Here is an 11995-nt window from a genome sequence, read left to right as displayed (position 1 = left end):
TCATGAAACAGTAGTGAAGACATTATTATTATTATTATTATTATTATTATTATTAATGCTTTTTATATTGTATTTTGTATTTGTGTTTTTAAATTGTTGGTTGTTTTTATGCTCTTCATGGTTTTAATTTTTGTGAACCACCCAGACAGCTTCGGCTATTAGGCAGTATAAAAATGTAATAAATAAAATAATAATAATAATAATAATAATAATAATAATAATAATAATAATAATAATAATAATTTCTTACCTGCCTCTCTCTGGATTGAGGTGGGTAAGAATTAAATAATAATTATTATTATTATTATTATTATTATTATTATTATTCCTTTACAATTACAAAATTGGTATTTGTGTGGTTAATGAGAGCCCAGAGTACTTTACAGATGATAACCATAACTAAAATATGTTTTAAAATAACACATACTCTTATTTTCTTAGAAAAAAAGAAATATTTTAAAATAATTCTTTATTTCTGGAGGCCGTGAAGTATTAAAACAATTGTTAAGATTATAAAGTTTGCCGATGATAAAAAAGTACAGTGACAGTTTTAAAAAGTTAGTTTCTTTTCTAGTTTTGTTCCTTTTCAGAGTTCAATTACGGGAATAACAGTTAGCCATTTATACATTTCCAGCAGTCACAAACATTTAAAATGCTGTAATGCATTTGAAAATACATTATACCATTATTACTTTAAAAGCAGGTTCAGTGAAACTAAACACATTGTAAAACCCACTATATATACAAAATGTCTGTACATAATGACACAGTTGTAAACCAAAACAAATGTTAAGTTTTATTTTTTTGTTCCCAAAAAGTTTCCCCCTTCCTATATATTTTTAGGATGATCAAGACGTTTGTATTTGCATACATGACATTATTTCCCATAAATTAATGCTTGCCCAGGGCCTAAAACATAATCTACACTAAAATACAAGCAAAAGCAGGCTCAGCCAATGGTTGGTCCTTGTTCAGATAATGGAACTTAAAAAACACAGAGACACATCGCATGGAAGACCAACATCAGTGGGAGTCCAGAGCAATTATATATATATTCTTCATGAATACTCTTGTTTTCCTAATGTAATGATGCCAAAGATTACAGAGCTATGATACTAAACAATACTGCTGGCATTAGGCCAATTGTTTTCCTAAGGTTTTGTGTGTCCCAATGTGATGAAGGAGTGGTCTCTCTTCTCAGTCTCAGTTCAACTTCTGCACTGTAATATTGAGATTAAACTTCTAGAAGCCAACTGGAACATTTTTAACAAAAATTGCTGGAATAACAACACACCACGTAATAACACATCTCTGCTAACACAGTTGGGATCCAAGATCGAGTAACCTTATTTAGAGATATCAATATTTTTCTGAAAATGAGAACCGTTGCACTAAATGTTACACACTGCTGATTTTAGGTAATATAAAATACTGGGCTGGTTCGCACGATCAAACAGGGTTATTTAAGCCACAAGCAACTGGCCAGTTTGAAGATTCAAGCCACGGCTTGTCACGTCATTCGAACCTGGAGACCATGGGTTATATGAGGGTTAAACAACCCTCGCATAACCCTAAAACATGCCATGGCTTGAATATTCAGGATGGTGCCTAGAGGCACTTTGACTCTTAAGCCATGACAGCCATGGCAATTGTGTGAACGCTGACACTGTGTACGTCTTTTAAGAAAAATACATTTTACATCTTTGTCTTTGGATGTATTCTTTCTTGTTCATTGGACAATCCCAGAATCCACGGAGGTTTGCTTCCGAGTAGTCTTTGGTGGAGGTGGAGGCGGTGTTTTGCTTGGCAATGGAGGTGGCAGGTGCTAGAAGACAAATTTTGAACAAAATATCTTACTGAGCATCCGATGATATAGCCATTGATTGATTCAGATGTAATTTCCTATAACAGTGCTGTGACATTCAGGATAAAGAAGTGCACTGATTTAATTCCACTTCAACTTGGGTCTTATGAACAGCAGTTTGCTGCTGGCTGTTTGCTAAAGTCTAGAGTCTAATACTAACATTAACTAGTTTCGCAGGGTTTATTAACTAACTCTGTTTCCAAACACTCTCTTATATAAGCAGGCATTCGTCTGACTTTATTGGTCTTTATTAACTATCTTAGCCCTAAGCACTATCGAAGTGAGAGACATGCCGGAATACATTCTCATCCCTTCTTTTATAACGGGCTCCCAATCCTGCTCTTTTAGAAAGGTCTTGCCATACAAAAAGGGCAAATTAATTATCTTATGAGCAGCCATTTATTTGCCACTATAAATTCATTAAAATATAATACTTCATGCTAAAATATTTATCTGTTTGAAGAACTTTATGTTTTGAGTTCTAGGAAACGACAGGAGCCCCCAAATTTGCTTAATCAAATTAATGACAGGCAGGATCTCAGTTCATACATACAGTAAATTGTTTACTCCCATAGAGATTTGCCAATGACAAAAATCCGTACTGTACGGATAATGCGAGGCTATTGCAGAATTGCCTGCATGTAACTATCAGGGTGATTTTCAGCAACTTCATTAAGAATGCAACCAGTGTTACTTCTCTGCTATAACACTAAGTGATTCTGCAGTGTTATATCCAGCAGAGTTATCATCTTTCATGCAATCTTACCCCATCAAGTGAACATAAACTCTTCCTTTCTGTTTTACTGCCCAACATCTTAATATCCCCTCTACCACTTCACTCCCCTCCTATTTTTGATGTTTTCTTTTTCACCCCTTTTCACAAGGTAAATCCATTCAATACGTTTTGTCAGATTCCCTAGCCGACCTGCTTCTAAACAGACAGTTATAAAAATGTTAGCCCTGCTACACAGCTTCAGTGATTACAGTACACACATAGAATATTTGCCAGGTTTCCTCACTGCTGCCATAGAGATGGTACAAAACATTTGAGATAGCTGTAAAAAAATATGTTACTGTACCTACTTTTATTACAGTAGGCTACAATCCGATACTTACTTACCTGGGAGTGAGTCCCATTGAGTACAGTGGGGCTTGCTTCTGAGCAAGCATATATTGGGTTGCACTATTAATTTTGATTATGTCTTTTCAAGTCTCAACTCAGGACACAATAATTTACGGGACTGTTTAGAAACATTCACTGGGATCAACACCTTCATTCCATTCTATGGAACAGATGTGTACTTGGGAGGGGAATTATTAGAACAGGGGATACTCCATGTATACAATGGTGACACACATTTAGAGGTCGATCAGTTTATTGAGTGAAACACTAGAAATTTTAATCTCCCAGCATTTTAGCAGTCTATAAATTCAATTTTAACTTTGCTATTTTAGATTTGTATTTCTAAACTGCTGCTGATTTTATCCCGATTGTGTTTTTATATTTATTTTATATTATGTTTTTATAGCGTTTGTTTTATACTTTGAATGGTTTTAATTTTTGTGAACCTCCCAGGGAGCTTCGGCTATTGGGCAAGTATAAAAATGCAGTTAATTAATTAATTAATTAATAATAAATAGAAAGGGGAATGAAAAGCATAGAATCTTTCTCCAATGCTACCTTTTATTCCAACAGAAATTGTTTTAGTGTAGGGATTATTCCACATTTTGGGACTAGAAGCTAATGTAAAATAAGCAACATGGGGTGAACATATAAGACCTCCTGCAGTTCTGAGTTTCTGTAGGTCCTCCCATATTAGTCTCTGCACTCCAAATCCAAATCTGAACTGGTGCTTGTTACTGCTCAAGGTTTTTAAACAGCGTCATAAAAGACCCAATCAAAAAAGCACCATAGACATTTGAAAGATCAATTCAAATGGTCACAGTTGTTTTATGATGACATTCTGGCAAACAGTACAATAATAGAAATTCACAAGTGAAGTTTACTTCAATCTATGAACAGGGCTGAGGAAGATGTCTCTCTGTGTGGGGAGGTATATTATGGAAAGCTCGTGTATATAGTGTTGTACTGGGACTCAGGAGTCCCAGATTCTAGTCTTCACTCGGCTATGAAGCTCAGTGGTTAACTTTGGGCCAGTCACTGACTTTCAGCTTAACTTAACTCACAGGGTTGTGAGGATAAAATGGAAAAGAGCAGGATCGTGGGCTCCCCTGAGAAAAGGCAGGATAAATAAATAAATACAAGGGTTTGGCTCACGAAGGGAGGTCAGGTCAAAATTTTGACATAAAACTGCACATGCGTCATACCATGTTAACATATTTGAACAAGTCCTCTAAATGTGGATATTGTTTATTTCTATAATATTCATATTGATCCGGGTCACATGTAATAGAAACTCTTGGGTTATTTAACCTAGGAATTGTGTTTTTAACTTGTTGGTTGTTTTATGATGGTTTTAATTTTTGTGAACCGCCCAGAGAGCTTCGGCTATTGGGCGGTATAAAAATGTAATAAATAAATAAATAAATAAATAAATTGCCATGGCTGAGCAGTAGCTCTCCCCACTCTCACTTGTCATTTCCACTTTCAATCAACAATTGTGATCTTATTGTGATAGCCAAACCTGAAACACTTGGTTGTTTAGGGTTAAACAACCCAGAGTTAACCCAACAATTGCCCATGATACCCCCCCTGGATTGTTAAGCGAAAGTGGAAGCAACAACCTCGCAAGAGGCAGTGCTCTGCTAAGCAATTGCTGTAATGTGCAAACCGGGTTATTGTTGTTTTGAAATAGGTGAGTACAAATATACATCTTTGAAATGAGATCTTGTATCCTAATAGCAACATTAAATGAGTTCAGCATATTTGTAATACATAACACAAGTAGCTGTACACTTATTACCTTGCTTGTTGACATCCCTCGAATTGGAACTGAAAAATGACACACTTTGGGGATTAGACTCTGAAGTGGTGAGTGGTCGGACTGCTACTATCAGCACTCTTGTATTTTTTTTTTTTTCATTTTCTAAGCAAGTTGCTGTACGGATGACACTCTGGTTTCTTTCCATTCTTTTAAAATTAAATTAGCAAAAGGACTATTTAGACTCTCAAGAACCAAATCACTTGCACCCATAATATTACCACTTCCAATGCAGCCGAAATAAAAACCCATATTCCCTTTACCTTTACATTAATTAAATGTCTGTGTTTATCTTTCAGTCGTATCTAGGGTGCATTTCAGATTTTAGGAGATTGCTTTTTCTCTGAAGTAATGATAGAGCCTGCCAGTTCAAATTAAACCCAATTCTAGGCAGATTTCTCTCAGTCACGTGTACCTCAGGGGAAATGCGAACCTTATGTAAAAGGCACATCTGCACCATACGAGCAATCTGTCCCTTCCATTTCAAATACCAAATTGCTCTCATTTGTTTGGTTTCATTCTGTATTAAAAGAAGCAATTGTGCTTCTCTTCATAGACTTGAAGAAATACAGCACAATGTATAGTCAAGGAAAAATGTCAAATATAAAGACAGTAAGGATTTCTCTCCTCAGAATAAAAACTTAAAATAAAATCTGAGTCCTACACTGAAAAATACTATGGGTATTTAAGAGAGTTCACTTTACATAAAAATATATATTCAGAGTTACTTGACTTCCTATAGCTAGCTATAACATTTATTAGGTCCTCATGTGGCACACATGGATATGCAGCTCCTATACTGTTTAGCTTCATCCTACCCAGTGCCTGTTTACACTTCCCTGTGCCTGTTTGCATTCTCTTTCCCTCCTTATTGTTTACTACAACTTTATTAGATTGTAAGCCTATGCGGCAGGGTCTTGCTATTTACTGTGTAATCTGTACAGCACCATGTACATTGATGGTGCTATATAAATAAATAAATAATAATAATAATAATAATAATAATAATAATAATAATAATTTTACTTTATAATTGCCTTTCCAGTCCTAATGTAGAGCTGACTCTCCCATTCTATAAATTACAATATCTTGAATGTATATTGCTTACACTGTATAACACTGCAGTAGATTTTTAAAAGTCTTATATGATACTATCACCGGAAACTCATGGCGCTATAGATCTTGTAAACATTTGGACCAATGTTGTAAACATTTGGACCAGGGCAATGTTTAAGAACCAGGTGCAAAGCTTTCGATTTAAATTCTCTATTCATTTATTTGCATTCTTCATTTCATGCTAAAGTTTTATTTTGTTCTGTACTCCATTCCATTTCCCAGATATTCCTCTGCAGACAACATGTCGACTAAACTCTATGAAGATATGCCACTGGGTCTATTCAGAAAGTACGCTCTTCTCAGAACCTCTAGTCGTGAATTTTTGATATGTACCCCTCCTACCTTACCATCTCCCCCAATACCAAGGGAAGAATGTAACTCCTAAACTAGGTGATACTGAGTATATTTTTAAAAAGATTGTCCATAGCCTTGAGATCCAGGCCCAATGCCATTTCTTCATAGGGGTGACATCACGTTTCCAAATAATTTAAAGTGCAAAAACTAACATTCAATCTAAATCATAAAAAATCTTTCAATTACACCTTTGAATTGGAGGAAGAGTTCCCAAAGTGTTGATATATAAAAGCTGCCTGATATAAAGACTCATAAAAGTAATTCATTGTAGTACAATAAACCTAATTATACTTCAGACAGTTAGGCTACAACCTTATATAAACTTACCTGGGAGGCTTATGTTTGAATAGGCATATATAGGACAGCACTGTAGGACTCATCTACAGAAATTTATTACTAGTGCTGTGCTGAAAATTTCGATTATTCCATTTTCGGCATTTAGTAGAACGTGGAGAGGGGAACAAAAACTCTGGCTAAATAGGCTGGGAGATGAGAGAATTCTCCTTGGGGAGGGGAAAAAGGTTTCTACATAGCTTTTTAAGTGTAGGAAGTTTTGAGGGTTCTTCTATTTATTTATTTTAAAAAAACACCGCTGGCACTTGCAGGAGCCCAGGTCACATGGTGTCCAATAGGGATCTTGCAAGTGCTGGGGGTGGTTTTATAAAAAAATAATGATAAAAACAACTGGTTACACTTTTAAAAGTTATATTGAAATCCTGTCCCCCCTCCCCAAGGAGAAAAATTCTTCGCCTCTCAGCGAAAGAGGCAGAAAAAACAATGCCTCTTTTGCAGGGAGAAAAAGAGTTCCTGAAAATAGGGAGCAGGATTCGACACCGCACCATTCATTTCCCTCGTCATTCTGTAGTCTTAAAGTCAACTTGCTAGGAATTATCTGTCTTCTTACTGCAGGTCTATTGACCAAATTATCAGGCTCCTGGAGACCTGTCATTTGGGGATCCAACACTCTAATCACTACACCACACTGGCCAGGGTGGTACAACATTATGGGTATTGTAATTCAACACATCTAGAAGGCTCCAGATTGGGGAAGGTTGGTATACATGATCTAATAAGATGGCATCACTCAATTTCCTAAGAATATTCAAGGGCTCTTTAATCATACACTGAATCATCATCACATCCTGCTTTCTCTTTATCTGTAATAAATCAAAGTGGTTTCACTGTCCGATGAGAGGTGAAAAGCAGTCGAAGATGCAAACAAATAAAGAAGCACTGCAGTGAAATGAAGTATCTTGGATTCTAGATAGTGTACTGGGTTGTCAATAGTATTTCCCTTGAATCTGGAAATGAAATGGTATTCATGGGTAGTTAAGAGGTACATGTGAAAAGCTTTTTCAATGTGTTGTACTCAGATGCATCTATTCATTCTCCACTAATGTTTGCTGTGACCAGATTTCTCTGACACACTGGTTCAATGCAGCATTAGAACTGGAAGAAAGCGATCACGCACTATTCCTGACTGCATTCAATCTCTTATTATGCATTGCTTGATCTCAAGCTACATTCATCGTCCAGCTTTGTATCTACTTTTGGATTAATGGAAATCAAGCCATTACATGGGTACTAAGTAAGCATTAGAGCCAATGTTATACATTTAAGTGCTCCATTGTCTATTTTCTTTGAGCTTCTGTTCTTGATTTTGAATGCGAAGTATGCAGCTGATTTTGTATGCAGCGATGTGTGCAAGCCTCTGAAAGAGCAGAAAAAAACTTTGGGGAAGATCCTAGTTTATGTTCAGTTACATTATTAAGAAAGCTTTTCACCAAAGAAACATTTCAATGCAACATTATGGATGAGGTGAGTGGGCCTCTGCATGTATCATAATAACTGTTCCAAAATGACAACACTTAGAATAATAACAATTGTAAGTAAGAGAGCAATTCTATGGTCCCCAGAGAGTTCAGATTGGATCCGAGGTCGGAGTCAGTGGGGAGAACCCGCTGCCTCTCCAAGCTCACAAAAGCGATCTCAGAGGGAAGGTCATGAGGGTGTTTCCATGGGTGTGGACGGAAGGGGACTGGGGAGTTTGGCTTACGAAGAATCCTCTGGCCTCCCCAGTGCCTCAGCTAGATGGGGGGGGGGGGAGCCCATCTAGCTGAAATGCAGAGCAGGAGGAGTGTGGAGGCAAAGATTGATCTGCCTTTCCTCCCACTCTCCATTGGAAGGGTGCAAGCCTCCAAGTTATGTCTTATGGCCACCCTCATCATAAATCATAATAATAAAATGGTCCCCGCCCCAATAGATTCAAACTGTTACCCAGAGGACCTTTTCTTCTGCTGCTCCCAGACTGTGGAATGGCCTGCCGGAGGAGATTCGTCAACTTGACAGGCTTTTAGAATTTAAAAAAGCAATAAAGACTGATCTATTCTGGCAGGCCTATCCAGTGACATTTTAGAATGTTTTCAGGATGTTTTAATCATGTATGGTATGTTTTAATCAGTTTTTAATGTGTATTTTACCTCATGTTTTTATACTGTGTTTTATACTTTGAATGATTTTAGTTTTTGTGAACCACCCAGGGAGCTTCGGCTATTGGGCGATATAAAAATGCAATTAATAATAATAATAATAATAATAATAATAATAATAATAATGGCCAAAATACAATTCTGATACAATAGGCCGCAGTTACAACCCAAATACTTTGTGGGATGATATGACAGAAATCTAAGAATTTAGGTACTAGCTTCTAATCACCAGCAGCAACATATTTGCTCGAATACTTTAGCAATCCATTATGCAGAGTGGCAAAATTGCCTGCCTTAAGGAAATTGGCAAGTGAACGCCTGTGAAACAAAAATCATATATTAAACTTTCTTGAAATATACTTTATTCCCTCCCTTGGAATAAGATTGGAAAAACATAAAATCTAAGTTGCTGCTGGGACTCTGCTCTGTCTTTTTAATAGCCTCTATTAGTCTGTCGTACAATGCTTCGCTTTATGTATAGCTTTCACTATCCAATTAATCTGTGTTCACATACAAGTCACTTAGAATGAGTCTCCCCATCCTTTCCTGCCCTAACAAAAACACTGTTCTGTATCAGTACAAGAGGAGACGCAAGTTCCTGAAGAACACCATTTGGCTTTCTAGTTTACAACTGCTTAGAGCTATTTTTTGATATAGCAAGCAGTATATAAACTGATAGAATGAACAGATTAAACGAATGAAGGCAACCCAGAAGCAAGCGGAAGAAAAAGTGGCCATGGCCATTGGACTTTGGAGAATGGTCTGCCTCCATCTATCCTCTCCTTTATGCGAACCTCCCATAATGGTAATTGTCAACCAGGGCAATACACATTATGCAGACTTGTTCTGAAGAAAGTCACTTTGAGCAGCAAGACTTACTCTCTGAGGTACAGGTGGGGAAGTGGCAGGGCTAAGAGATTCATGGCTCTCCATGAGATTTCCATAATCTGCCATGCTGCCTTTCAGAGGCAATGGAGGAGGAATGTCCGTTGTTTCCAAACTATTCATGCCGTTTAGTTCCAGATCTGAAAATGCACACGTATTTACCATCAGCAGGTCATTTAAACCAATCTTCAAATTGACAACGATCACTGAAATTCTAATATTATGAATAAACAGGTTCACTTAAAGAGTAATTAAAAACAACACAGATCCCTTCCAGCATTTAATTTCTTGTTTGAGAAATAAAAGGGTCATATCAAGTAATATCTGAAAGAACATTTAAAAAGTGAGTGTCATTGTGTAACAGTAGATTAACCAGGGTTCCCCATCTCTAAATGTATGGACTACCATGATCATCTTTGCCTATTACATCCCACCTAAAGCATTCTTAATCAAAAAGGAAGTTGTGTCACATTGTTCCTTTTCTATGTGTATGCTTAATATTTGTAATTCATTCTTAATTGTCTGTTGTAGGTTTTTTTTAGCCAATTCCCCTTACTCATTATCAAAAATCCTCAATGTTAAATGTTTGTTATCCGAAAATACATGCCATAATCTAATGGAATGAGACTTAATTTACTATTCCACATTAATTTTGGCAATTAAATGCACACATGAAATCTATAATTAGCTACATATATTTATGGAAACATTAGAAAATTATAATAATTACATTCATTCATTGTTTGAATAGCTAGAAATACTTAACCATGGGGAGGGGGGAAGCAAAACAGTATTTTTCTAAATTAACTACATAATAAGCTTATGCCTTGGTATCTTTGGAATAGGTTGTGTTGTAGGACTTTTGTTTTAAAACTACTAATGTGACTCTATAAACTTCTTTAATTAAAGTAAAGTGCAGCATTCTGCAGGGGAAGGGTAAAATTTGGAACTTATAAACAGAATACTCGATATGTTAAGAGCTCCCAATTCAAATCCCCACTTCTGCCATAAAGCTCAGCGTGTGACCTTGGGCCAAGTTCACAGGGTTACATGAGGTTAAGATGGCCCAGTAAAAGAATAATGTACACAGCCCTGAACTCCTCAGAGGAATGGCAGGATAGAAATGTAATAAAGAAGATGATTCCATTTCGCCTAGTAACCGCCTCATTTTTGTTTTCTACAACAGAGCAAGAAAAGGGATGTATTGGGAGGGTCATAGGTTCTCCAGTTGTTCTAAATGTTTCAGGAACCTGCACCATAGAGAAGCAAAAGACTTGTAAGGCTTGGGAGATCAATCTCACACTTGTGGAGCAGACCCTTCTCAAAGCTTACTCTTCTTTTTTTAAGCTTACTCTTGAAAAGAGCTGTCTTTATGCAAGATTAGTGGACAAGAATTTAGAAAGCCAGTTGAGAATGGAGGCATCGTCAGTGCCACATATCAAGGCTCACCAAAGAGAAGCAACCTTAGCCATCACACCAGGAAACTGGGCCCAACTGGAGGATAGGGGTGGCTGGAAGGAGAGGTGGATGCCACGCCCAGCAGACACAGCAATTTACCATAATGAACAAAGGTAAGAGTCATATTTGTACCTCTGACTGCACTGGGGAAAAGCCTCGCCTGGTGTTGGCATGCAGCCTCCGACAAGTTTCCACTGAGGCAATGTAGCTCTCAGACCAAAAAAAGGTTCCCCACCCTTGGAGTAGGGTCTTGGTTTATTCTAATTCAGTGCATGGAAAGACAGTTATCACATTCTGGCATCCTGCTTCAAGGTGCAAACCAGCATGTTTGTGCATATCATATGGAAAAACGTGTGCCCTATCCCCAGACCGCTGCCTGTATCTGCTTGAAGAAGCCAGTTCATATAGTGAGAGTGTCTTTTGTACACTGTTGCCATATGCTGCTATGTGACCTTCTATCAGCTTTGTGTTAAGATAAAGACAGCTGAAACTTCAACCGAAATATAGCATTGCATCGCACTTCCCCAATGGTGGCATTTTTAGAAAACATTTTCTAGTCTTCCTGACAGATGCATCGTCCTATTTTACCTTCAGTTCTTCAAAAGTTTCACAAAAGCTTCATTTTACTTCTTTGCTAACCCTTGAGAAACTTGCATTTTAGGGAACTTGCAAGTCACCAAAGCAGTTCAGAGGCTTGGCCCACCTGCGTCATTTGTGGGCATGCAGCAAACCTGAGCTTGCAGTAGGACCACTTGCGCTGCGTTGCTATGGTTTAGATCTTTAGCTTTCACTTTAGCTTTCCGTGAATCAAAGGAGGAGGCTCCTCGTGAGCAAATTTGGGCTTCAAATGCATGCTTTTAACAGTTTGAGTGAAGTAATTTTTAACT

The 11995-nt window shown here is 37.2% G+C and overlaps 1 protein-coding gene across 1 annotated transcript in view; it reads right to left on the bottom strand.

Moving 5' to 3' along the window:
* Window positions 1–473: 473 nt before the first annotated feature.
* The window catches only part of DOCK1 (dedicator of cytokinesis 1), a 427979-nt gene continuing 416457 nt past the window's right edge, over window positions 474–11995 (bottom strand). The window contains exons 51-52 of the mRNA XM_063132809.1: window positions 9645–9790; window positions 474–1825 (exon numbers count right to left, since the gene is read on the bottom strand). Coding sequence (XP_062988879.1) covers window positions 1730–1825; window positions 9645–9790 — 242 coding nt within the window. The 3' untranslated portion in view covers window positions 474–1729. The remainder of the gene's footprint in view (window positions 1826–9644; window positions 9791–11995) is intronic.

Source organism: Elgaria multicarinata, chromosome 8 (assembly GCF_023053635.1).
Source record: "Elgaria multicarinata webbii isolate HBS135686 ecotype San Diego chromosome 8, rElgMul1.1.pri, whole genome shotgun sequence".
NCBI classification, from domain to species: Eukaryota; Metazoa; Chordata; class Lepidosauria; order Squamata; family Anguidae; genus Elgaria; species Elgaria multicarinata.
This window is presented reverse-complemented; position numbering and strand designations above follow the sequence as displayed.